Source organism: Leopardus geoffroyi, chromosome C1, assembly GCF_018350155.1.
Source record: "Leopardus geoffroyi isolate Oge1 chromosome C1, O.geoffroyi_Oge1_pat1.0, whole genome shotgun sequence".
Lineage (NCBI taxonomy): Eukaryota > Metazoa > Chordata > Mammalia > Carnivora > Felidae > Leopardus > Leopardus geoffroyi.
The window spans coordinates 148,890,934-148,918,839 of record NC_059328.1 but is presented as its reverse complement, the minus strand read 5'-3'; the positions used below and the strand labels follow the sequence as shown (position 1 = coordinate 148,918,839).

Here is a 27,906-nt window from a genome sequence, read left to right as displayed (position 1 = left end):
CCTGGATCCTTCTGGTGTATAACCACAGCCTAGGTACACATCGTGTGCACGCTAATGTCAATATTCCACACCAATCTTTCCCATAAGAAAGATTCAGCTAAGTCCTTATGTAGGACTCCCACATAAGCCTAATTTATGGGAATCCAATGGCAGCCTCTAGCTTCAATCTCAGTCCTTCACAAGTAGGGTGTGTGAAACTTCCAGGAGGGCCACCAGGACCAAACTCATTACTCTGGCTCCCTACAATAATATCGCTTGGAACATATAGTTCTAGGTTCCTGCCTGGGACCTGGGACTCTGACCCAGGCCTCTGCAAATGCCCCCTTTCCTCAGCATGCCTCACTGTGGACACACCACATGTTGGAGGCTGGGGGGAGAAGGATTAGCCACAGCTGTAACCCATAAGCCAAGTTGGGTTTGGAGCTGGAACAGCCACAAATATCTGGCCTGCTGCTTCAGCCCTAGAGAACTCAAAGGCTCCCCTTGGAGCCTCCAAAGGGTTTCCTATTTCCCTTCTTCCCCTAACCCCTTAGAACATGACATTCAGTTTATAATTTTGTGACAACTAAAAGGACTAAGAATAGGAGAGTATACAAAGGGCATTCCAAAGAGAGGATTGCAAATAAAAGCCCTAACTTGACACAGATGCAGGAGATGGTGAGGCTTCAAATACCTCTGTTTTCAGATTTACCATCACTATAGCTCTCGCTCCAAAGTGTGCAACAAAGTGGCCTCACCCTCTCTGCAGCTCTGATTCTCCATTGCAAATGGGATTAAGATGCAGCGAAACAGACCGTGGCTCAGTGGGGCTGCAAGACAGGAGCTGCCAGCCACCACTGCTTCCTACAGCGTTGTCACGGCCACTGAGAGAGACTTGAGTTGGGGCAGTGAAGCTTTAGGTGCTCCCCACCTACCAGAGCAGGCGACCTGGACCACGTGTTGCCTTCTCACACATGTGTACAGTAGAGTTTCAGATATTACCAGCACAACAGCTAGACTCACTTCCAGTATTTAACGATAACTGTTTTCAAAATCCTCAACACAACTCAGGGCTGAGAAAAAGCAGAGGGAAAACAATAATTTTATGCTGCCATAAACCTACAGCTAGTAGCTCTATGGTTAAATTACACACTTGTTGCATACACACACATCACATCGACCATCTGAGAAGGGTATTTTAAGATGCTGCAGGAGAGTTTTTTGAGGGGGTGGAGTGGGGTGGAGGGAGCAGAAGGAAAATTCTCTAATTGGAACAAAAAGAAACATCGGTTGAATACCATGGACTAACCTATCAAAGGTAAATACTATTAAGTCGAGGCAATGACCGGTTGGAATTTCAAGAAAATTGGCTGGTAATTCTGTTTGTTGGTATTCTAGAAAACTAAATACAGTGTCTGCGATCCACTTAGCAATTCAAAAGAAAAAGAAGTTAGTCAAAAACAGTGGAACCTAATTACCCAATTTCTAGATTATCTAAGATATCATGTTAAAGGCTTCTCCTCCTGTTTCCTAATAAAGGAATGAGGTGCCCATGCCACACATTTGATGTAGTATAAAGTAATAACCTGACTGCAGCATTTTAAACCAATTCTGCTCCAACAGATACCTTTACAAAGAAAATCTCTGTACAGTGAAACAATCTCCAAACCTAGCCAACTTATTTTTATAGTCTGACGTAAGAATTTTACTGATTTCATTGTATTAGACACAACAGTGAACAGACAACCACAGTTCTTTGTAACAGGCTCACTGACAGTAAAGGCTGGCAACCTCAGGAACTCACTTCCATAGGCTCACTCCCTGGGGGAAGGGGCAGGCAGGTCCCTTGGGGCAGCTGCAACCAGAAGCCTGGTATCGCCTTTCCTTCATCTGCCAGTCCTTACTCTTGCCCTCATGTGCCAAATGTACTCACTTGATGTTTCCCAAATGGCAATTTGTGTTTGCATGGATCTTCAGATGCAAATAATTCCCAGGGATTGCAATATATGGTCTGTGACATATTATTTAAGGCCTTCTAACATTGAGGGTTGTTTACTACCCTGTTTGTAACAGCTGGCCTTCTAATCACTAGACAAAGTGCTACACACAGTCTATATGACCTGAATCTTTTCTTTTCAATGATACTGGAAAAGTCTTGCCATTACTTTTTATTATTATTATTATTATTATTATTTTGTTTAATATGAGTTGCCATTACTTCTTAACTAAGGTCCAGCTTCAGGGGGAGGAAGGCAGGCAGTGAAGTTTCTCCCAGACTCCTGCTTGTTAAAAGGTACCATGAGGTAAGGAACTTGCTTATTTCCTTCCAAAACAAGCTTTCAGTTTATAAAATTTGCAACACAGAAGAAATGAGCAAACCCATTAGGCCAGGCAGCCACGCTCAAACCCAGAGGTAACACCCTCCCATTCCACAGGAGGTCTAGCTCAAGTGCGTACAGAGACGCTAATGAATAAGCACAGCAGAAATCAGAAAGCGCTGCTCTATAATCACCGCAGTCTCCTGGAAAAACTCAGCTCACACCCACTGTCACTCCACATGCCAGGAGATCACATGAAAGAACATCAGGCAGAAAACATAACCCCAAATGGGGTGCTTCCAACACTATTAATGTATTAATGCATTTACTAATTTTAAAATAGCTTGATTAAATTGAATGCAAGTTTGCTATTCTGTTGAAGTCAATAAAACTATCAGGTTCTGGGATCATATAAATGAATCGTTCATCGTAACTAGGTAGATAGACACAGTCTAAAAGGCCTTGGGTGTAACACACTTTGCTGTATGTAGCAGGATAGTGGTGGGAGGGCATAAAAGCTTTCGGAAGAACCATCACTCAATACGCATAACGCTCCCCAGTATTTCTCTCTGGCAGACATGCCAAATCCCTCTTCTGGAACAAGGCCATTTACTTCCTTTGAAAGTGAATTAGAGCTGCGCCTCAGAACTTTTCCATTAGGGCCATTTATGTATCAGCTGCTTCAGAGTTCCACTGAAAAAAGAATGCCCGAGAACAACCAGTCTGGCTGGCCACATCCCCAAGGAACAGTAGAGAAAAATCGTTTGATGCAGGGAGACAGAACCCGGGAGTGTTAGTAGAGGGGGAATTTTCAGTGCTATATTGGTAACAGAGAATAACTGCAACAAGGTCATCTTCTAAATTCAACCCAGGAGCATGGAGTTTAGAAACTCGGGACCGTCAGAGCAGGCAGGACAGCTTGGATGCAGAGTTCCTGTCTTCGCCCATCCCAAACTGCTCTCCTTGTCTGAGGACCCCCGATTGTCAACTAGCAACAGTCACCCCTTTTGTATCCCCTTCTTGTTCCAGCTGACCCCATTCCACTAAGGAGTGCCCGTCTTTCCCGTTTTCATTTCCTTGACTGACAGGCCGCACTTGGGCTGCTTATGGCTCATGCTGTGAGCTCCCTTATAACTGAAGGATACAGCAAGAGGACCTCCTATCTGTATGATGAGCCTCGATTATAAAAAAATTAGTTTGAAAGTTGGATTCAAAATTCTTTGAGTTGGTATTAACAAACTCACTGTAAACGACCCCTGTTTACCAACATATAATAAGAAGGTACAAATTCACTCAAGCTTCAAGTACCAAAAACAAGGACAAAATTTTTGGTACTTTCTTCCTTCATACATGAAGTGCCATAGAGTCTAAATATTAGATTTAAAGAATTCCAGAGTGGAAGGATCAGTTAAAGACCATTAAGGACAGCCTTATCATGTTTACAGGTGGGTAAACTGAGGCCTAGACAAGGTAAGTGCCTGACCCACGATCACAAATCTGGCTTGTGTCTGGACCAGATTCCCAAGTGGAGAGAGTGAGCATGGGGCACCTCAGACCCAGTGAGATAACCCTTCTGGAGAGAGGCATGACCTTACCTGCAACTGAGTTGGGCCGTGGCATTACTAGCGAGCTGGAGCTCTGAGAATAAGGGACTGGACCATCTCCAACTGAGGCTTCAGTTTTGGGCAGCACGCTCTCCGCTGACCCAGGGGGCTCCTCTTCTGCCACTGGGGAGCAATTATCTGCCCTGCGATCATGAAGCACTCCTTTCTGTACCCCTAACCTTAGGCTTCCGTCCTTATTCCATTCCAAACTGGAGCCACTCCGGTCATCATTTTCGGATGAACTTGTAATTGTGGCTGAAATGAGAGACCAAAATACTTTGAAGGAGGCCAGGCACAGCTGGGGCTGCTGAGAGTTAACACAAGCATACTGCCCTCCCCGTGATCAATGAAACTTTTCCGGTCCACACAGATTTTTATCAAAGTTATGTTTCATACAATGTATTTTGGTACATTAGAAGAATGTTGCTTATCACGGGAAATAAACTAAGTCATTCTACCAGGGAACAAAGGCTGGTAAGATAATGAAAAAGCTGTCTAAAAGTATCTGAGAGTTAACAGTAAACCTATGTAATCTAGAGATGATATATCCCCTCTTAAAGATAAATTGCTCACAAAAGAATTCATATCTCATTAAATTCCTTTGAACCTATAAACATTTTTTTTTCCAAATTAGTATTTGTATATGGGGCAGAGGACACGGTGATACAATGGTTAATGCAGAAAAGACGCGGGAGAGATTCTAGAAGAACAAAAATACAATTATAAAGTCAAGCAGAGAATTTGATCCTTAGAATTAAACTTTATAGCATCTGTTCAAGATGAATCAGAAAGAATGACGTGATTTTATTCTCCTTTAGCAGCATAGAGTGGAAAACCTCCCAGCACACAGAAAACACAAGCATGGGAAGGGATGCTTGACTACAGAATTTAACCTTGAAGAAAGAAAACCAGCATGGAAAACCATCTTGGCAAAAGAGGAGGAACATGATGTAAGAAAACAGCAATATTCACCCTACATGGCTTCTACCAATAGCCACTTCTAATTTAAAGACCCGAGCCCCTTGCGAGCACAGGTTACTACAGACCCAACACTGGCTTGTGTCCTAGAGAACAAGGGCCATGTCCCCTGCTCCCTTTGTGTTTCCTGTTTGGATCTACACAGTCTAGGCCCGTAAGTGAGAGATTCAATGGGATGTGGCAGATCAGAGTGTGGTATAATAGAACTCAGCCACCTGGATTAAGTTACTTCATCAATATAACCCGGAGGATACATACTATCAGCAGGCTGGTGAATGAGCTGCAACAGGCTTATCTAGGATCAAAGGGTCTGAGAGAGTTTTGTTTTGTTTATTTTTACAACACTCTTTAAGGTTTAGAAGACAAAATAATTTCCTCGCTGTGACAGAGGACATTCTGTCACGATTCTAAAATGTCCTTTAGTCCTGCTGCTCCAGTGTGGACTCATTATCCACTGCTTGTCTCCCTATTTAAAAACCCCTCCTACACACTGGAGCCTCAGACTGTCTACCTCCCTTTTCTGAAGAGCACAGCCCCTGGCACATACTAAGCGCTCAATGAATAAGCAAATGAACAAACTTCTCCTCCAGCTGTGCTCAGAGACGCTACATTTAATCTTACGGTTATTGATTCAGGACTTGATTTTCTGTCTCCAACAAAAATCTAAGCTGATTTGGGACAGGCCCACCCCAGGGTGTCTGCCATTATTCCCAACATTTCCAAGTATTCTATCCACAGTATTAAAACTGGTATCTCCATCTATTTGGAATCAGTCATAGCCCTGTGTGTTTTTTTAAATGGACCATTCATATGCACATAAGTATGGCAAGCATGACTCTTTCCACCCTGAAAATGTTGGTGATGATCATAATAGCAGCCACAAACATTTATTTCAGGTTACTATATGGCACGGAGTGTGCTAATGTTTCATAGGAATACTCTATCAGTGAGATCATTGCTTATTAATTATTATTAATTGTAATCTTGTTAATAAGCTGTGATTGTCACAGGCCTTCCTTTGTTAGCCCACTGTTTGGGACTCAGAATGCTCTTGCTGCAGACATAATTAGTTAGGTTCCCAGGCTACCCCAATATCTAAGTTACAGGAACAGTGACAGGGCAGGGGGAGGGGGGCAGCAGGGGTGGAGGTGATTTGTTTGGTTTTATTTTGTTGCTGCTTTATTTGAGGGCACATACTCTTAAGGTCAAAAATACAAAGAAAGTCAGAGTGAGGTTTCTCCTCATTTGCTTTCCCTAAGCACAACACACATCAGAGTCATACCCCCAAAGGTCTGAGTCCTAACTCAGTCCACAAGCAGTGTGATCAGAGACTGGGACTTCCCTCGTTCCTGCTACCATGACAGCACCAGAGGCAGCAGAACAGAACTGGGATGACCTGGTCAGGGGTCCTAGATTGCAGGGACAGGCTGGCAGTCCCATTCTCACTGTTCAGCCACAGGTGCCCAGGTACTGATGAGTGGCAGGAAAGTGGGTGCAGGAGGAAAACACTCAGCTGCAGGAAGAGTAGCTGAAAAGGGAAGTCCAAAATGGGGTTGCCATTTCAAAATGAGGGTAAGTTCATAATGTATTTCTAAGTAGGAGACTCTCCCAACTGCCCTCATAGTGTTCAGCTAAGACACACATTCCACTGTGCAGGCAGACAAGAAGTTCTCCAGCCACAGGTCCTCCCACTAAGACTGCCCCCCTTCACAGTATTCCTCCCTACGTTGCAGTACCAGATGCAGCCCACACAGCTTGAAGCCCCACAGTGTAGCCCCACAATGAAGCCCTGACACAGAGACAATGGGGCAGATCCAGGCCCAACAAGAGCAGTTTTCCTGTATGACCCAAGAAGCACACCGGATAGGGCAACAACAAAGTCCCCAAGAATGAGAAGCTGGTTCTTACAACAAATGACAGTCTACTCAAAAATACCTATTTTTCTTCCAGGCTAACAAATTCAAATGCCTCATTAAGTTAATCAGTCACTTTCATGTTAACAGGCACACACACACACACACACACACACACACACACACACACCCACCCCTATGGCAGCATCTGCACTCTGATGACTTTACTTATTTTCTTGAGCAGCAAGCAAAAGTTTATTAGAGTAAAAGATAAGAAAGGAAGAATAGTAGGAAAGCTCTCTTTACAGAGAGTGGACACCGGGAACTGAATGCCCACTATGATGACTTTAAAAAAAAAAAAAAAAAAAAAAAAAAGCACCACCTGAAAAAAAACTAAGTGACATTTGATATTTTCTGGAGATTTGGATCTTTCAAGTTCCCTAACAACTCAAAACTTCTAACATTTTATTTCTTCAACTCGTACAGATGCCAGCTCTTGTCAATTAAGACTGGCCATTATCATTCAGACAGGGTCTCTACCATTCTTCCAACACAGAGTATTCTGTTAAATGAGTGATTTCACAGTATTCTGTTAAATGATTAAACCTCAAGTTTTATCAAGCTAGGAGATTAGACTTTGCTTCTCACAATTTAGTATTAAATTCGGTTTGGTCCTGCTCACTGATTCACCCGTGCTACTTCTGACTCTGCACACCATTTGCAAACGCCTTTTAACCAGGGACGGCGTGTTCTCATTCCTATGTAGTAACGGCACTTTTAACCAAACCTCCTAGCACAAAGGGCTACGTGACTTCAATGCACACTCAAAACATGTTAGGACATATACATGATAACCACAGCGCTTAAGAAGGGGCTAAGAACCATCAACCCACTTTACAGATATGGAATGCACTTGGGAAAGACTAATCTCTCCCTCTCTCCCCCCCCCCCCTCTCTCACACACAAACACACACATGGTTAGTGGTAGGTCTAACACCGGCCTTTCTGACTGCCTACACAATATGTATTGAAACTCCCCTTGCCTTACACAGCTCTCAACAAGCAAGAGTTCTCTAAGTGTGTGTGGCTAAAAAGTACTTTGCAGTTCATGAACTTTGCCTTGTTAAAAACAGTAGCCCTCAGGCAGGCGCTAGCGGAGAGAAGCCAGTCATGGGCACACAGCAGCCAGGAAGTGGAAGAGACATTAAATGTTTTGCTATATAAAGTACTACAATAAAACTGTATTCTTTTTCCTTCCCAGCTTTCCTGCACCCACCCTTTTCTTTGCCTATTGAAGGTTCTTTGATATACTGAATGTATACTTAAAATAGAATTTTAAAAAATCAGTGTTAAGTCCAGGGCCCAGTAAGTAGTTCAGATGGATCTAAATCAAGTTACAGTTTAAAGGAACAATAAGAAGAAAATTAAAATGACTATAGCATTAGTCCAGAATTGTTGATGAACTAAGGGCCATATCAAACAAGTGTCCCAAACAGCAGAATTTGTCTCCCTTTGAGGTGGAGAAAAGACAAGATGTGAAAAGTGCAAAGGTCTTCGGTTCAAATTCTCCCCTTCCGAGGACCCATAAGGGGTAAGCACCTCCAGGCAGAGTACTAGTGATGGGCACATTTTTGTCTTTACCTTACAGACATCATAATTAGGTATTTGACTGTGTCTCTTTGTACAGGCTGCTAGGAATCCTAAACCTTTCTGCCCACTGAGAAGCAAAACGAATCAAGTCTTATGAACCTGACTCCTGACTTCACCCTTGTTTTGCATTTTTATTTTTTTAAATTTAAGTATAGTTGACACACAATGTTACATTAGTTTCAGGTGTACAACGAAGCAATTCAACAACTCTGTATTATGTTGTGCTCGCTGAAAGGAAGCGTGGCTACCATCTGTCTCCATATGCTACAATACGATTGCCTATATTCTCTGTGCTGTGCCTTTCATCCTCATGACTTATTCAGTCCTTAAATAGAAACCTGTATCTCCCATCCCCCTTCATTCATTTTGCCCCCCCTCACCTTCCCTCCCTTCTGCTCTTTCACTTGCTTTTATTTTCTTTCCTCAGCTCATATCATCATGGGGAAAAAAAATCTTATTTTACTAAATGTCTATTCGTAAGCATTTCAAATCCACTGGGGAGGGATTAAGTATAAAGCAGCCTCAGGAAATAACAGCAGTGGCTAACAGAAATATAATAGTGCTTACCATGTATGGGTTCTAAGACCTTATCATATGTCAACTCGCTGAATACTCCTAACAGTCCTACAGGCAGGAAAGCTGCATACGGCCTGAAGCCTTGTCATGGTGCCCCACGCCGTTCTGATCATGCCACACTATCAGAAAAACTGGAGCATGTATCCCAAACCCATGTATTTACAAATTATGTACATGCATCACTCTAATTTATTCTAATACAATCATACACCAAAAAATATATTTTGAAGAGACTTTTTAAAAAGCCCACAAATTGACATTTGTCTCAAGCACTCCACAGACGGTCTTGTGTTCTCCAATTTTCAAAGCCAGGGCTCTATAAAGAGAGTCCTTTGTCCTTCCTTGGGTTGTGGACAAAATCAGATATAAGGACATGTATGTAAAGTGCCTCACACATCATGAATACCCAAGAATGTTTTCCTCCCTACACAACTGAAAATAGAGTAGCATTGAAAAAACAAAGAAACATTTTCAACTCCTATATTCAGTATGATGATTGACACAAAGTTTAAAAGTTAAAACGCTCGACCAATGAATTGAAGATCAAACAAGAGAAAGACATAATGGTTGCTTAGAAAAGTGGGAGACGGGAATGAAAAAAGAAAATCCCAGCTATACTATAGATACACCACCTCCTTTGACCTGCCAGCATAAAGATCACTAACACTTTGGAAAGAGAAACCCGAGTCTAAATGAGACTGGGTGAAGGGCAGAGAGAAGAGTCGAGGAAGCACACGGTGCCCAACGCCCTGGTCCTCCTGGCCTGACAGGATTTGCTTCTTTCCTCGCTCACCCCCAACACCTTACACAGTTCGAGGCTGCTGTGCTGTATTTTGCATCTCCCCAGATGACAAAGGGAAGGATTGCATGGATGAAACCAGCCTGCCTGAAACCTTCGGACCAGAAACACCAGACTGGGCTTCTCCCTCAGCCCCACCTGCAAAGTAACCAACCACACAGCGAACAGCGAACAGAGGCAGCTCACCTGGAGTGACTGCTTTTACCTCCCTCAGCCTGACGAGGAGAGGACTCCAGGGAAGGCACTCAACCTAACTCGTCCTTGCCTGGAATGCCACAGGGAAGGTGGCCTGAGTTACCTTTGGCTCTCAGGGACTTTCTGGCTTCTCCTTCCACAACTTCCGATGGACAACGGCTTGGCCTATATAAAGCACTTCAGAGCCCTGCTCCCCTTCTGGGTTTGCACACCGGCACTATGCTTTGGCTTGTGGCAGACAGATCTCTGTACCAAATCTCCAGCTCAGTGCTCACGGCATTGCGCAAGGCATGCTCTGTTATGACACGCAGGAAGGCCAAGGACCCAAGTCATGGTTCACAGCTGTATTTGTGAAGTCCCTTAGACTGTGGAAACACCTAAAGGATCAGTGGGCGCAGGGCACTGGCAGAGTGGAGGACAGGCCACACTGCCTAAACACAGTCTGACACAGCAGGTAACAGACTCTAGAGAAAAGCCTGTGGATTTAAACACCATGAAGTTTTCTAGTGATAACACCCAATGCTATGCTTAGGTAAAGCTTCACCTAACCTGCATACTGAAGGCACAGACACTGGAGCTTCTGACATAGTCCAGTGACTCCCCAGAATTGTGGACTCTTCCAGAAAAGAGCACAAGTCACCACCAGTAGTTGCTATTATTATGCACCTACAGCATACATCTTCCATCAAGAGGTGTCAATCACTGCCATGTTTTAAACCCTTTTTCAGTAATTGATAACTTGCCCAGGTCTCCAAGGGCGGAAGACCACTCTTTGGTTCCACAGGTGGACAAGTTTGGAAACAGATACTGTGCCTGGGCTTTATTGTAACGATGCTGAAGAAGCTTGCTGCTGGTACACAGTAGGTGCCAATAAATGCTTGCTACACCAACAGAACAGCCTGAAGAATCCAACTACACTGTGAATACAAGTATTACAGCAGGCATTCTGCTGCCTCGAATCATCACGAAGGATTTCTTTCCCACATTAAGTATATTACCAAATTATATATGTAAAGGCAAATTTTCCTCCTTCACCCAGGAGATTAAAAAGAAAAAGCTTCTATAATTAAGGATGATTTTTTAAATTGCAGGCAATGTAGCAAAATGAATATTAACACAGATCTCAAACACTCTAAATAGTTATTACCAAATCAATTTCAAAGCATTTCAATTTAGTAGCAAGCAGGGCAATTCAGGTGGCAACAAAGCAGTATTAGCATAAAATCAAAAGGGCAGGATTTACAACAGGTTAAAATGAAAATAAAATACAATTAATTCCTCTTTGTAGGCCTCTCTATGCATATGATCATCTCCCTTGGGACACAAAGTCCAGGAAATAAAAGGAACAAAAGGTCTCTAGCTACCTCTGGAATCACTCTCATTTTACAAGTCTAGGAGGGAGTCGAGTCACAGGAAGATAAAAGTCAGCCCACAAGAAACTTTTTTTTTTTAAATATACTAAGCTACTGGGCAGAAAACAAATATTATCAAACTCTAGCAAGCACCAGCAGGATACTAATCAAGTACCCAGTATTTCTTGCAAGCCACATTTGCAAAAGAAATGTTTCTGTGAAGGTATGCCCCTGCCTAAATTTACACCTGCCTTCTAGCTTCAAAGGGAGAAAGAGCAAAAACAAGCTGCACCACACCTCCCCGCCAGAGAACAGGGAAAGGCAGCAGGAAGAGCCTAAGTTCTTTACCCTTTTCATATTCTGAGCACTTAATCTCTTGAAAGCTATCTGGCCTGGTGGAATGTGGTGGCTCAGGTGTTGGGAAGCTGGGCAGGTGAACAACACACCTGCTCTGTGTGGGACACATGCCCAGTGGGGGAGATGTGGATGCGGTCCACTCAGAATAACCCTCCTCCTTCATGTAGCTGTCCTAATACCAACTCTCAACAGGAAACAGATCTGGGATACTACGAAAGTAATTCGGAGACTATAAATGTCAGCAGGTACAAGGAGACAGCAGAAGAAGGGCCTGGAAGGGACAGATGACTAACTTTTAATGGCCTCTTACTCAGCCAGAATTTTTCTAATTGCTACCTATAAGTCCTTCTCCTGGGCACATCTATTATTAACGCATAGGAAGGATTATTATTTTGTTTTTAAATAGTGATAGGAAAGCTGGGTTTTGTTTCTCCTCATCCAATATGCATTCACTTTCTTCCTAAAGAGAGAAATAACCTATTTTCTTGAATACACACACACACACACACACACACACACACACAACACTGATCATGATGTGGGCACAAACAAAAACTAAACAGTATGTTTAAATCAAACAGTGCTTGTTTAAAAAAATTAAAAATAAACTGGTATTCACACGCATTCCAGTGAATACACCTACTTCATTTTTTTCCGAGCTGAAATTAACACAGTTTGCAAGTTCCATTTGTTAACAGTGGAAGTAAATTTATTCAAAGGAGTGTCACTAAGAAAAAATGTTTTCTCAGGCACGGAAGAAATCCCTTTAAGAGCCACTTCTTTACAGAGTTTTCCCTTTAAAGCAAGTTATTAAAAAGTTACCTTATGCTGATTGAGTATAGTTTCACATTTAGAAGGTCTTCACACTGCCAATTTGAAAAATCAGACACTAATTTCTAGGTAATGCTAATGATTTTACTATCTACAGAGTAGGAAATTTTACTTTAAAAAATATATGTGTTTGTAGGGAATTCAGTTACTCCCCATCCAGCTGTCAGAGACAGGATTTGTGCATGACAGAATTATGATACTTCTAAAGAACATCATAAGAACGCGGGGCACCTGGGTGGCTCAGTCGGTTAAGCGTCTGACTTCTGCTCAGGTCATGATCTTACGGTTCATGGGTGCGAGCCCCACGTCAGGCTCTGTGCTACCAGCTTGGAGCCTGGAGCCTGCTTCAGATCCTGTGTCTCCCTCTCTCTCTGCCCCTCCCCTGCTCATTCTCTCTCTCCCTCTCTCTCTCAAAAATAAATAATAAAGATTAAAAAAATTAAAAAAAAAAAAAAGAACATCATAAGAACTTGGACCTCGTCAAAGTAGGGTGAAGTGAGACTCCCCTCTGTAGGACACAATAAAGCTGGAACAGAGGGCAGAGGATCTGCTACCCTCTGACCTCCACACAGAAAGATTGGAACGGGTCCAAGAAATTCTCCTAATGGTCATTATTCTGCCCTCTCCCCCACACTAAGCTGTTCCCAAAAAGAAACTTCTCTTCACCCGCAACATGTCAAACCCAGCAGAAGCAGAAGAAGGACACCCCACGGCAGCCCTCACAAGGCTGTGTGAGCATGTGGGAACAGAACCTTCCCTTCATGGCATCTGCTGAGCAAAAACATGTAGATTAAGTATAATCGGCAAGATGGAAATCAGCTTACATAGTAAGAGGAGGGCCAGGAATTTCTAAGGATGGGTTAAAACTATTTGAAATTTCCCCTAAGTGCCCTATATATGCCATGCTAATACTGTGCATACAATTCTGAGCTCCATATGGGCGCCTGCAGCTACCTTAAACTACACAATGCCACAGCAACTGTGTGCACGGGCTGACAAATCTTAAACAATTTAAAGTGGAAAATTAAATGGAAATTTCCTCCCTGCTCTCTCCAGGGCCTATGGAACTTTAGAACAGGGATCCCAACCAGCCCATGACAAGCAGCTGCCAGGCCTTCCAAAGCAGGAAGCCAAGGTAGCTCACCTTCATCATTACCCATTCAGATCACTGTGTTCTTGAATATTTTACTCTGCTGAACACTTAAGATGCCTAAAGGCTGCTGTTCCCAGGCTACACCTTATAAAAACAGTCATGCTCCTCAGGTAGATAAAGCACACACGCCACCCCCCAGCAATCACAAAACCACAACTGAGTCACAGATCCCTGCTCTGTGATGAGGCCATGAAACCTGCATACCCTGAATTGATTCAGAAGGAAGCACTCTGCCTCCTCTGGCCCCACCAATCCTGCCTCTTCAAAGAGGTGTGGCTAGTCTGCCTAGAGAGGAAATACTTGCTTTTTTCCCCCTTCTCCTCCCTACCACACCCTCTCCTATATCCCTTGGCAACAGGTTCTAGTTCTGCAGGTCATGGAAGGAGAGTAAACAGAGGAACATTGTCCCCAGCAGTGTTTCCCTCTCAGCCGCCTACAGTCCTCACTCCCTGCAGAAGATCAGATAAGGCAGTAAGAAGCACAATTTCCAAAGCTGGGGGTCTTCTGTGAAAAATGGATGTACACTGCCTAATGACTAACACTTCATCTCAATGGTCACCATTTTTCATGCAAAGCTGAGTTAAGGGAACGTGTCTGACTGGAGCCAAGGAATGAAGGACAGCCTCAGTGACATGAAACGTGTCATTTAACTTTAACGACAAGACAAACATTAAAAGATGTGACAATGCCAACTTGGAATGGGAATACTGCATAGCTTCTTTCAAAACCAATTAAGCATTCCTTCCTTTGATGCAACTCGATAGTGGCAACAATTCTTCCTTAAATTCTCATTCCCAACACCATGCTAGGAGCCCAGTAGACAGCCGGAATAACATAAATGAGGATCGCTCTCCGTCCATATGGAGACAAAAATAAACAACAAAACCAGAACAAGTAAATTAAAGGAAAATACTGAGGTGCTATGGAGAGCATATGATAGGAGGTCTAACCAGTCTGGGATTGGATAGAACTGTACTTTTGCAAGTACTAATTAAGAGCCTTGGTATTCCTGCAGCTCAATCTCTCAATGACACGACAGAAAACAAAACCAGCAACTTTTCTTTCCACTCTTTACAACACTTTTAGGGGCACCTCGGTGGCTCAGTCAACAGAGTGTCCAACTCTTGATTTCAGCTCAAGTCATGATCTAACAGTCCTGGGATCGAGCCCTGTGTGTTGGGCTCTGCGTTGGGTGTGGAGACTGCTTGGGATTCTTTCTCTCCTTCTCTTTCTGCTCCCTCCCCTGCCCACATGTGCATGACCCCCCACCCCCAAAATAAAAAAAAAAACAAAAAATAGAACACTTTTAAAATTGCAGCACCGTATCTCAACAAGAGAGAGAGACAGAGAGCAGGAGGAATGAATAAATGAATGAAGGTCATTTTCTGTCACTGAAAAAGTTTCTGTCAAAACAAGAAACTGGCTTGGTTATAATTAGAGACATGTAAGGCCAAAGGCTGATCATTTCATGAAAAGAGAAAGGCTATCCCAAAAAACTGTAGCACTGACCAACTCCTCTTCTGAAGGAAGGTAAACTATGGATGAGAGGACATTTCAGAAGGGTGAAGAATGCTGTTAAAGGAAGTCAACTGGCTACCGCAGAATACCAGAGACCCATTAGTGATGGACAGCGCAGAGAGAAGGTGTGAGGACAGAAGTAACACTGGGGAAAATTAGTTGACCTAAACAGTAGGTGGGGAAGTGGAGTGAGGAGAGAACAGGAAATCAGTAGAATAAGCTCACTGTAAGGGCTTAAAACTGAGTGAAAGAATTTAAATTTGCTACAGAAACCTCAAGCCCCCATTTTATTTTTTATTTTTTTAATGTTTATTTATTTATTTTGACATAAAGAGAGAGAGAGAGAAAGAGAGGGAGGGGGAGAGGGGCAGAGAGAGGGAGAATCCCAAGCAGGCTCTGCATGGTGCATGGGAGTGCAGAGTCCAATTTTGTGGGCTCAAATTTGTGAGATCATGACCTGAGCTGAAACCAAGAGTCAGACATTTAACGAACTGAGTCACCCAGGTGCCCCATCAAGCCACCATTTTAATGAAATGTCCAGAACTAATCAACAGAGACAGAAAGCAGACTACTGGACAAGTGAGGCTAGGGGTGTGGAGGAAATGCAGTGTGACTTCTAATGGCTACACGGTTCTTTTTGGGGTGAGAATGTTCTGAAATCAGATGGTGGTAATAGTTGCATGCCTTTGAGCAGACCTAAAACTGTTGAGTGGTCTAAATGGGTGAATGCTGTGACATGTGAGTGCATCTCAGTAAGACAATTAAAACTGCAGGAAATGAAAACCTACTGGAGAGCCTGAAACAAGTGAAGACTAAGGGCACGGGCTGCCATCCTTATGCAGAGGGCCCCTCAGAAAGCTGCAGTGAGGTCTACGTCGGGGATCTCACAGGTCTTCTGGGGCAATCTCCAAAATATACAGTGCATGAACCCGCAACTTGGTTTTGCAAATTACACTTGAAAGAAATAGAAGGTGACTAAAGAAAATAAGGAGCTCAAATGTCATTCCCTTTAATTATATTCTAATGTGGAAGTAAGTGAGGTTCAGTCCACTTACTTAAAATGCAAAATACTCCTCAAAGACATGTGCGTAACTCAGAAAAAGGGAAGGAACTGAATGTTCAGTAGAGCTGAATATTGTTCAACAGCAGCACAATGCTGGAGCACAGGAGGGCGGGCCCGGACAATCCATCCAGTGGTCCCACATGTCTGTTATCTGAAAGGCACCAAGCTGGACACCTGAGACACACAGGTGTCCAACCCCAACTGCAAAAACATAAAGGCACACTTGTCTGGGGTAAGATGTAAAAACAAGGGCTCTTAAATTCCCAGCTGATTCTAATGTGCATCTGGGACTAGAATCTACTGAACTAATCAGAATCCTTACTTTTACAGAGAAGGAAAGAAGTGTGCAAAGAACTCAAATGTTATGCAAGTGATTATCCAGCTAAGCATCCTAAGATCAGTACTAGAATCTGTGTCACCTGACCCACAGTTTAGGACACCCGTACCTACTGTGTGGGTGTGTGGGGGCACAGGATGGATATCCTTACAAAATTCTGGCCTCAAAACAAGTGGTCAGATACCATTAAAAGAAACTAAAGAACAAACGCCTGGAAATAAGTGAGGAAATAAATGACCTTGAGATTGAGGTAGGACGACGCCTCAATATGCAGGGATTTTACTGCCCTGGTGTATGTCTTCGTGGGATGAGATCCCCAACAAATGGAATTAATCGATGAAGAGGTAAAATTTTGTTAACTTCACAGGCCAGATCTGATCTGGAAATTTTTTACCCAAATAAACCCAGTGTTATGAAAATAAATAAATAAATAAATAAATAAACACCAAGGAATGTAAAAGCTGATGCTTTATCCTCTCGGCTGCACATGGAGCCAGCGCAGTCTGTGAAGAACAAGGCGGGCCCTGGCAGACTGACCTTCACAGACCACGCTAAAATCCTCTTAAGAAGTGCCCGGTGAATGCTCTGGCTGACGTACATGGAGCCATTACATTACCGAGTCGTGTGCTTCTTACCTATAATTCCACTGTCCTTGCTTTCCAGGGTGGAACTAGGGCTGCTAATGGTCTCACAGGGACTTTTGTTGGCTGCAGTCTTGCTGACACAGCTATTCAAGGTTGAGCAGGGGCTATCGGTGCTAGGAGATGCGGTGCTGCTTGTTAGTGTGGAGCAAGGACTGATGCCTTGGCTTAGAGCTGTGCACTGCAAGACGAACGGAAGGAGGAGTTAGCACGGCTTTACACAGGATGCTGCTACACAGTCTTTTGTTTCTGGTGCGACAGCGATAAAACTCAAAACAGGAACACGGAAAACAGCTTTTTAAAACTAGGGAGCTTAATATGTATGTGGTCTTCCAAATTTTAGGAGAGAAATATCCTTGTTCTGTCCCCCTCCCTTGTGATTTTTTTTTTTTTTTTAATTAAAAGGGCAGTCTTAGAAATAATTTAGTGGGAATGCACATTCATAAAACAGAAATAGCAAGCAGGCAGACTTCCTTTCATTTAAAGTCTGCAGAAGACAAATGGGTTCTTTGACCTCTGCACGGAAAATCTGGGAACTCTGTTTTTGTAATGTTTCACGAGCACTGCAGCCTGATTCAATTCCTGAAGATTTATGGGCTCTGCGGTCAGGGCAAGGAGGCTGATGGCCACTGCAATCTCAATCAGTGTGTGATACCCTGGCAGAGACCCTCCCAGGGGGCAGAGGCTCTGGCCCCTCACGGCCATGCAGACATATACATCTCGAATGGGAAGCGGCAGGCTTCCATTCACTAGGATGCAGCGTGCTCTCCCATGCAGGAACCATTTGATCTCCTCTTATTTTGTCTCTGCCTCATCTCCTACAAATCTTTTCCTCACCCCGCTGACCCTCCAAAACCCCCACCATGAAAAAGCGCAGGAAAGCACATCCCAAAGCAGCCAGCTGAGAAGAATGGTGTTATAAAGATAAAAGTAGTATCATGACTAGGAGATTCTTGCAGCCACTTAAATTCATTTAGCTACCCTTGCCTGGGTAGTGACCTGAAGGTTAATGTGGACATTTTCTTCAGTTCTGTGCCCTTCTGCCTCTCCCCGCCTCCCCACTGCAGAAATCACAAACTGTCGAAGTAAACTTGAATTCACAACAGCCCAGACTCATGGACTGAACAGGGACTTCCTCACTCAGGGAGGGGGAGAAGACGGTTATGCCTTCGTTCATCCTCTGAGCAGGTAGGACATGCAGGGTCTTCCTCAGGCATTACCATGGTTTCATTTTTTTCTTCAATGGTTATGTGTGTGGCACTTGGGATCCCTTCTCCCAGTAAAAATCCCAGCCTTGTCAACAGTTCTTGAGCTGCCGGAGAACAGCTCGGTTCATTATCGGCCTTTGCTTCTGGAACAAAGAGAGAAAACAATGAAGATGCCCCTCTGGGGAATTTCAGGTTTGCATCTGGAGGAGTCCGCGCTGCAGCTGCTTGTCTGGGGCTTTTGTGTATTTTTATAAAATGCACAAAGTTTGACAATGCTGCCTGTCCTCAAGCAATACATTCTAATTAAGAGGCTGTGACAGGTTAAGAAAACAGTAAAAGAGAAACTCCAAGTGCAAAGAGTGAAGTATTTGACCTGAATCAGAACACAGTGTGATTATAGGATAGCAATTCCTATTTCCAGGTCCTGTGAAAAAGGGATACATCAGACACTAAAGGCAGAAAAGAGGCCTGCCCTTCATCTTAACTCTTTAAAAGCATAGGGTGGGGCCAACGCCCACAGGAGGCTGAAATAAAGTCAAACCCCAGTGGCATACTGGCAGAGACCTCGGCTACTTAAATGTTGGGGTACACCTGAAATCTCAGCTCTTATTAACCAAGACAGGGGCATTACTACTTTGGTGGAAATGTCCTGTGCATACCCCATTCCCACCACAATCAAAAGTCAAAGCCAGAACTCCAACTCAGGGGTCAATCGTCAGGAATCCACTCTGAAACAAAGATTTTAAAACCCAGCAAAATGTGTCCCAGGGGACCAGGCCCAAGAATACACTCTGCTGTTTACATGGGGATGTAGAAAAATCAGGCTGTGTTCTCAGCACACTCCACAGTAATGCTGGAAGCACAGTTAACCTGAAGGTCACAGGGCATGCTTAGAACCTGTCCTTCCTCTGGCTTCCCTGACCAGCTGGCCATCTTATTTTTCCCACTTAAACACATTCTGTTGTTGGGTTTAAATGTTGAGCTACAGGTTAACCTTGTATCCAAAGGCTTAAGGGAACTTAATTAAGGGTGACGAAATGATATTCACACCATTCTAACACCTTTCCTGTATTTTTAAATCAGCATCCATCAGGGAATTAAAAAAACAAAAAACATATAAAGCAAACTCTGCTTACAGATGTTAGAACTTAAAAAGCAATATGCAACCTGTAATACTCTCACTCAATGTTTTGTTCTTTTCTGTTAATTGTCTAGAGACTCAGACCTATACATTCATGAACCAATTTTTCCTAGACGTGGAAATCTGCAGGTGAGTCTTAGAAAGATAACATGAGGCAAGAACAAAACAGCAGTGGTTACCTTTGAACTACAATTCCACCACCGAAGTTCAATGCTAACTTTGCCTTCTTTAAGGAACTGCAAAAATCAAAACAAGTAGAGCTGAGAAGACCATCTGTATTATCCTCACTCACATATCAGTTTTGCTCAGTCATGCTCCCAGGATAGCAGCTACAAGGAAAACCAGGCTGGTCGTATCTTCAAGGAAGGAAAAGGATCCCACTCCTTGCTTACTCTCAAAACTCCCAATGTGTGTGGTAAGAATTGCTGTTTGCCAGCCTAGATGTTTTTTAGTTGCTCTAGAAAACCACAGGGGTAAAAGAACCAAGGCTGATTGTTCTGGGTTAAGAGTGCCTGCATGTTTCTGGATCATTTGTGTTAAACCTGTAACAGGAAGGGGCAGCGGCCACAAGCCAACGGAGTAAAAGAGCACCCCAGGGTGGGTCAACCACACCCAGAAGGCCACTCTACAAAAGGCCCCTTCCCACCAGAGATTTCCAACCACATTTTGATTCCCAAGGCACTTGGGCATTTGGGAAAAGGCGGCAGGAACTAAACCAAATCAGTAAAACCCAGGCACACCCAAGGGCTGAACCACTTCAGAACAGGATCAGAACACTTCAGAACAGCCTCGCCCCAAGGCTCAGACAGGGCAGCTATTTTATCTCAGGTGGCAGCTGGACCAAAGGGAGAGAACAGGATGCAGATGGAAAGGGAAAGAAGAGGGTAAGGGGCCAGAACTCAGCAGTTTTTCTACTACACGTCCCCCTTGCCTTTCAAAACAATCTCTATACGGCTACCAAATTGTGACTGTGCCCTTGAATGTCTGAATGTCTAGCTTCTGGTTCGACCTGAAACTCCAGGGAAAGTGCCAGAAACTACTCCCAGTTGGCAGCTGCTGTGGAGGCACAGAGAACAGCTGCACAGGCTTGGCTGCCACAAAATTTACCCTGACGACAAACAAGGCCATGGCCTATCGCTCACGTGGGGCTCCTTCCGAGACCCTGTAACCCATTGTAGGTCCTTGGCAGGGGGGGTTACCCCCTGAGGAGTCAATGCTGCCTCCACACTGTGTCTGTAGACAGACACCCCAGACTGTCAAGGTTTTCATTAAAACATATGTATTTATGCAAAGACAATTAACTCCTCATCTAAACCTTGCCCACAAGCTGGGAGCTATGGCAATTCCAGGTTTAATGTCTAAATTGACAGGACACCTCCAAATTCATGAACAAATTGTTCTCCTAACCATTCAACCTGGATTTGAATGCCCCTAAAGTTCTCAAACCTGACCTGGAGTCGGGATGAATAGATGTCCTTTATTTCAGGTTTAGCATCCAGTAAGCCATTGCAATTTCATTTCGTCCAAAAGCTTCCCAACTGTCTCTTCATATAATTCTCTCTTCTCAAATGTCATTCTAGTGACCTTCCCCTCAGAAGCCCTCTTCAGTCTGAATTCCTCAATCCATGTCAAGCCGTCTGCATTTTCCCCTCCCTAATGCACAGAGCTTTCTCTCTGGCTGAACTTTTCATTCTGGCAGAAGGACCCCTGGGTGAAGAGTGATGGTGCCATTTTGGGAGAGATGAGTTGCCTGGGAACTCACGCTGGTATACTAGACTGTGAAATTAAAATGAATTTCTACTTCCACAGCCGATCACCAAATACTGAGATCTGAACAGTAAGATAAGATGTTCTTGGAACTAATTCTTACTACAAAATTATCTCCAAACCAAAATCCAATGGGATACTCTAAATGGCAGTATTTTCATTCATGTAGTTAATACTAAATCACTCATCAATAATAGGTGTACCTTACCCAAAACAAGTGGGATAAGTACTAGAGAGACATCATCTCTTAGCAACACTTTATATCTCACAGATTTAAATATCCAAGGAATTTATGATGGCTGCATTTGGAGTTGAAAGGATAATTGGCCTCATACTTCCTGGGACTCTATTAGACAAATGGGGAGTGATATTCCTTCCCAGTAATGTTTTCATGGAATCTTCAACAGGACACCATTATGAAATAACCAAGTGGAGGAAGGCAAAGAGAATTTTTCAGGTCACTTCTTTTCTCTTGTTAACTACCCACACCTTGTTGGACTACGTTTGGGGCACCAACCCTCAGGTATGGTCCATAAATGGACCACCTTCCCAATTACCACCATCCTCACTTCAAATCCACTTGTGCCCCTTATAACCATCCCCTTATCCTTCCCTACAGTCTCAGAAGAAAGGACTTCTCCTGGCCAAAACTATTCTGGACCACTTACAGAGTGAACTTCTGTCACTCTCAATTTCTTCATGAGGGAAGTAGCCATAACCCACTGCTTATAGGTTGTGAGCTTAATAATAATAATAATAATAATAATAATAATAATAACAACAACAAAGAAGATGAAAAAAATGAGAAAATACCTTACACACCAAGCATCTTTGAAATAAGATGTGATATCAAAGTTGGTCATTATTTCTACCAATTTTAACACCAAGAGCCCACTTTCTCACTATTATTTCATTTTCTGGTGTCATGGATTCCTATCTATATTCAATGTGCTTGTATTTTTCTTACCTATTAAACATAGTTTTTTATGATTCTTCTGCCTTATTTAACTTTCTATGAACTCACTATTCCTTCATGACAACAAATTTCCTTCCTTTTTCTAATTATCAAACTGTTCCACGTTGGCCCACACTTAACTGCTTTCATTTTTATTTTTAAGTTTATTTCAGAGAGCGAGAGAGAGCGAGCACACGCATATGCTTGTGTGTGAGCAGAGAGAGAATCCCAGGCGGACTCCACATTGTCAGCACAGAGCCTGACATGGGGCATGATCCCACAAACCGTGAGATCATGACCTGAGCCAAAATCAATTTACAAAATTGAATTTACAAAAACAGTTATTTATAGAGGAGCATCTATCCGTGAACCTGAGCTGACTCTGTCAATAATTGGCTTCTAGTCCTTAATACAAAAACATAGTTATTGCACAAGTTGTCTTTAAGCACTCCACCTCATTCACCCCATATTGAAACTGTCACCAAATCTTACCACTTCCTCTTTTAAAATGTCTCCTGAATTAGCCTTTTTCTTTCCAGTCATACTGCCACTTATCAAGTCCTCATCCTCTCAAGTCTAGATAACTATCGGACTCTGGATCAATTTTCTCATCTTTTTAAAAAATTTTCACCGTCTTCTTTTCCTTCCTCACAGCCAGTGGTTCTCAAACTTTTTGTCACACTCTTAAAAACGAGGACTCCAAAGAGCTTTGGCATATATGAATTATTGATGTTTATCACATTAGAGATTAAAACTAAGAATTTTTAAGAATCAATGTTAATCCATTCTAAGTTAGTAAAACTTACACGCTAAACATTTTTAATAAAAAATATTTTGGGGGGGCGCCTGAGTGGCTCAGTCAGTGAAGCATCCAGCTTCAGCTCAGGTCATGATCTCGTGGTTGCTGAGTTCGAGCCCCACATAGGGCTCTGTGCTGACAGCTCAAGAGCCCAGAGCTTGCTTCAGAGTCAGTGTCTCCCTCTCTCTCTGACCCTCCCCTGCTTGTGCTCTCTCTTTCTCTCAAAAATAAATAAAAACATTTAAAAAAATGTTTTCCCAAAGATTTTAATCTCTACACTCAACGTGAGGCTCACACTTATAACCCCAAAATCAAGAGTCACATGTTCTACTGATCAAGACAGCCAGGCACCCCCAAAATATTTTCAAAGTCAAGAATGGCAGTGTTTTACACTTTTGCAAATTCTTTTTCATGTCTGATTTAACAGAAGACAGCTAGATTCTCACGTCTGCTTCTGCATTTAATCTGTTGTGATATGTTCTTTTGGGTGAAGCATGTAAAGATGTGTGGCCTCAGAGAGATATGCAGCTGGGAAAGGGAGGAATCTTCTCAGTTAATTACATTCTTCTCTGATACCTCACCAAAACTTGACAAGTAGCAATTTCTTAAAGGTTAGTTCTAGTTTTGACTTTGAATCCGTATCAATATACTTTTTGCACTCTGTTACAATAAAAGTCCATGATCTGTTATAAGCTTCAAATGGACTTAGTTAGCCATGCATGATTTCTTAACATCACGCATTGGGTGATTTGGAAAATATTAGTTTCGCAGATCCTATAAGTGCTGACACATTTATTATACAATACCAAAATATCACATTCATTAATATCTCATCTCAAATGAAAAGTCCTGAGAAGCCATCAAACTCAACGTGACCAGTGCAAATCCCAAAAACCTGATTTTTCACTTGAAAGGTCAAATTTTATCATTGGCAACTAATCCCTGTCAGTTTTATTTTTTAATTGAAAAGATGTGCTCATTTTGTTCTTTTTTGAGAAAATGTTGTGTCAAATACCCAATTCTGAATAACTCTGGCTTGCCAGTCATTCTTTCAAGTAAAAATGGTGTTCCATTAAAAAAAGTGGCTAGGTCAGCTTGCAATTCAAATAGCCACACAAGTGGTTTTCTCTGGGACAACCATCATACTTCAGCATGCAGCAGACTTGCTTTATGGAGACTTCCCATTTTATCACACAGACTATTAACAAGATCAGTCAAGGTCAAGATTTAGTAACATTTGTTATTTTCAGTGCTTTCTCAGGGATGTTACCCAGTGAGTTATTATTTTTAATACTAATGCATGGTGGTGAAAAATACCACTCCTAGCTCTAGTACAGCAGGTGGCCCTACCTCGATGCACACTAAGGCATCAGAAGTCTCACCAATAATTGCTTTTGTACCATCACTGCACATGTCAATGCAAGAGAAATGGAAGTATATTCCTAATATCATTATGGAAAGAGTTTTGACTTCATAGACCCCTGTAAAGGTCTTGGGGATGCTCCTAAGTCCACAGCCCATACCTTGAGAACCTCTACTTTAAGTCTTCAACTATACTAAGTTCTCCCTTTCCTTTAAAATCATTAAAAACTAATGTATGTATGCCTCTCAACCTATTAACTGATCTCTCATCTTCCCTTACTTGCTCAAAGCCTTGGGGTAAAAAGGCAATGGTTTGTCCTCACCAACTGCATTTCCCTTTCACCCACCTGCAACTTAAATTCACTCACCTTCACAAGCATCCTGAAATAGCCCTGTAAGGCACGGTGATATTTTTCTTTTTAAATGACCAATCTCCTCTTTTGACTTTCCTATAGTTTTTGACCTTGCAAATACTCTGTCCTCCAAGGAGGAAAGTGGCAACTGTCGTAACAGACACTCAGAGAGGAAATCCATGGTTTTCAGAATTACTGTGTGGTCCTGAGGATTCTTATCCTACCCTTTTGCTGGTGCCTCTTTCAGCCAATTCACAGCTCATGAATAAAATACCAAAGTTTCTCAGTCCTCTCCTCTCAGTGGCCTTTTTCCCAGTCTAACGCATCTCGTTCCATCACATTCCCTCCAAACAAAACGAAGTCCAGCTCATACCCAGAACTTTTCCTTGAGACCCAGTTTGAGTTTCCAATCGTTCAGTGGGCACCGGTGCCTACCTGTTCCACCAGCATCTCAAGCTCAACGTGCCTGAAACTGAACTCAAACCAAAACGGATGGTTCCCTCTCTTTCAGTGCCATCTTAATGTCACCTCAAAGCCTTGAAGTCATCATCTTTGTGTCTTCAGCTCCCAGGTCCATGCAATTTCTCAAGAATCTTCCTACTCATCTCCCCTTCTTTCCTGATCCTGTTCTCATTTGAGATCTTACTCTGTCTTACCTAACTACTGACATCTCTTCCTAACCATCTCCCTGACCCTAGTCTCTTCTGTGCCCCACTGCATTCTATACTTTGTTGCTAGGTAAATCTTAAGGTAATCAAGTCCTTCCCAGCTCAGCTCCCCCACCGGTACCCAACACCAGCTTGGATTAGTCAACACTACTTCCCTCTCCTGTTACAGTCACTCTGCGTATATAGGTCTTTAAACCCCAACCAGACAGACTCTAAGGCTCCATGAAGAAAGAACCTATGCTTGATAGCCCATCTCAAAGAGCATCCAACATAGTGCATTTCACAGAATCAGAATTTAATTAATATTTATTTAAGGAAATGCAGAATGAATGGATACTCTACCTCTAATCTCTCTTCCATAGCACATACAAGGCACATCTTTCTTCTATGCTTTCATCTAACTAAAACCTTACTCAACTATTGGTCAAATGGCCTACCACTATTCTAAGAGGCTGAAAATTAAATTAGCAGAAACAAGGTTACCTCTTGGTAAAGGAAGGGGAATATGATCAGGAGGAAATATAGTTATGTTTTATTTCTTAAACTGAGTAGTAGGTAGATAGGTGCCATGTTCTTTATAGCTTTTCATTCTCTACATCTTTTTGAACATCTGAAATAATCAAAAACATCAGGCACCAGTATTTTAACAAATCTAAAAAAAAAGGCTTACTCCCCCCAAGATAGTTGTGCATGTAATTATTCTGCTGTTTCATACGTGCTCATTTTACTTCCTAACTATACTGCCAGGTGAGAAGTTTCATCATGTTTTGAGATTGATCTTCACCAAGCAATGACTCATTAGACTAAAATTTTCTCACCCCTCCCCATCAAAGCTTGCTCAAGTAGCTAATGACAGATGGAAGCAAACCTAAACGGATTATGGTTGCCCCTAATTCAAAGAAACATAGCTGTGAATCCTATTATAATTTAATAATCCTCTCTAATTTATCTGGGTTTTTTTCCCCCTTAAGGCAGAAGTATTGTCTTGTGGGTAAATGACATTCTCCCCGTAAACAATATGTTGGTTTAGCAATAGGAAGCTTATTTGTAAAGACCATATTCTGTATGACACACACAGGTTATTAGAACCATTTGACAGGAAAAAGGGGATTGTATTCTGTTTAAGGAGCTCATTAAGTCACTCTTTTTTCCCAGAGTAGAAAATGCTATTTTTCCAAAATATTTTAAAATATTAAATAAAGTATCTTTTTCTAAAGATGTTTCCAGGTAAATGTAAACTTTAATAGATTCTTGGTATATAATAAAAATATTCATCTGTCCATATCATATAACCCACTCCCCAGGTAGCTAAAATATGCAATTTCACATAATCATAATTACTTACAAGTTAATGAACAAATTCAAAGTGCTTGTTGGTTTTGTTTTACTTTGATTTAAATTTCAAACAGCTAAGAATCAAGAATTTATGTAGCTAAACCATAAAACGAGGCAGCTTAGTCTGGGAAGGGTATTTCAAATATTCAGTAGTAACCTGATATTTCATGAGCCTACGGGAAATTTCAAAACCATTTCACAAAGAGCTGTTTGTTATTAACAGCGTCCAAAAACGCATTTTAAGATATTAAAAAAAAAAAAATCCCAAAGAAAATATGAAAAGTGTAAGACCAAGTTTTGAATTAAAATTTAAGTGATGATGTTTGATATTAAACCCTAGAAATTAGGGTTTGTCCACCATACATCAGTACATGCTTGGGTTAATACCCAAACTCAATTAGTTTTAGTTTGCTCCAGCCTCTCCTTTAGGTTCACTGACCTGGACATAAAATTTACACTTTAATATGGCAGACTTAATTAACGCTATTGAAATGTAAAGGATTCCATGGGGATTACAAAATACACCATCCTTTACTAATTGCCAAGCTAAATTGTGTTAAGCGACCACTTTCTCAGGAACCAACAGCTAACTGCTGGGGCTTCCACCACCTTCATGGCTATCCACACAAGACCACATGATTACAAACATCAACTTTACCTCTTTCTCTTTTTCTGGACACTTAAAAAAAGAAAATGTACCCTACCTGTAGACAAAACTTCTGGTCCATGTTCACAGCCACTTGGTATGTCAAAACTTCAGCCCACTAGGAGACTGACGATGCTGAATCTGAGAGCTAGGGTCTCAGCAGTGAGGGCACATGCAAAATGCAGGCTGCGGGAGCAATATCAATCTTTACGCTTGAATTAGCTCACCTGGCAGCCAGGCACGAGAATGCCTCCTCCCGCCAAGAATGACAGCCAATTTTGCCTTGGGTAAGAGGAGAAAAGTTGACAATGGGAGCTATTTATAACATCTTTTCTTTGCCCAATACAATTCTTAAAAATCTCCTCCATTCGTATCCCAGAAGGAGTCCTAAACTCTCAACAGAACAGGACCTCTGCGATATTCCCCACCAGGGAGAGAAAGGTAACATCATGGCCGTGTTTGGCCAGC

At 42.4% G+C, this 27,906-nt stretch overlaps 1 protein-coding gene across 13 annotated transcripts in view; it reads right to left on the bottom strand.

Moving 5' to 3' along the window:
* Nucleotides 1–27,906, bottom strand: part of TANC1 (tetratricopeptide repeat, ankyrin repeat and coiled-coil containing 1) — a 240,851-nt gene that overhangs the window by 60,390 nt on the left and 152,555 nt on the right. For 7 of the 13 annotated variants that reach the window (XM_045479928.1, XM_045479934.1, XM_045479929.1 and 4 more), the window contains 3 exons: nt 18,425–18,555; nt 17,199–17,385; nt 3,893–4,156 (listed from right to left, as the gene is read on the bottom strand). The exons of 2 other annotated variants lie outside the window; for them this stretch is intronic. In XM_045479928.1, coding sequence (XP_045335884.1) covers nt 3,893–4,156; nt 17,199–17,385; nt 18,425–18,555 — 582 coding nt within the window. Of the gene's footprint in view, nt 1–3,892; nt 4,157–17,198; nt 17,386–18,424; nt 18,556–27,496; nt 27,722–27,906 lie in introns of those variants that run through there. 4 more of the 13 variants (XM_045479931.1, XM_045479935.1, XM_045479939.1 and 1 more) reach the window with 3 other exon arrangements.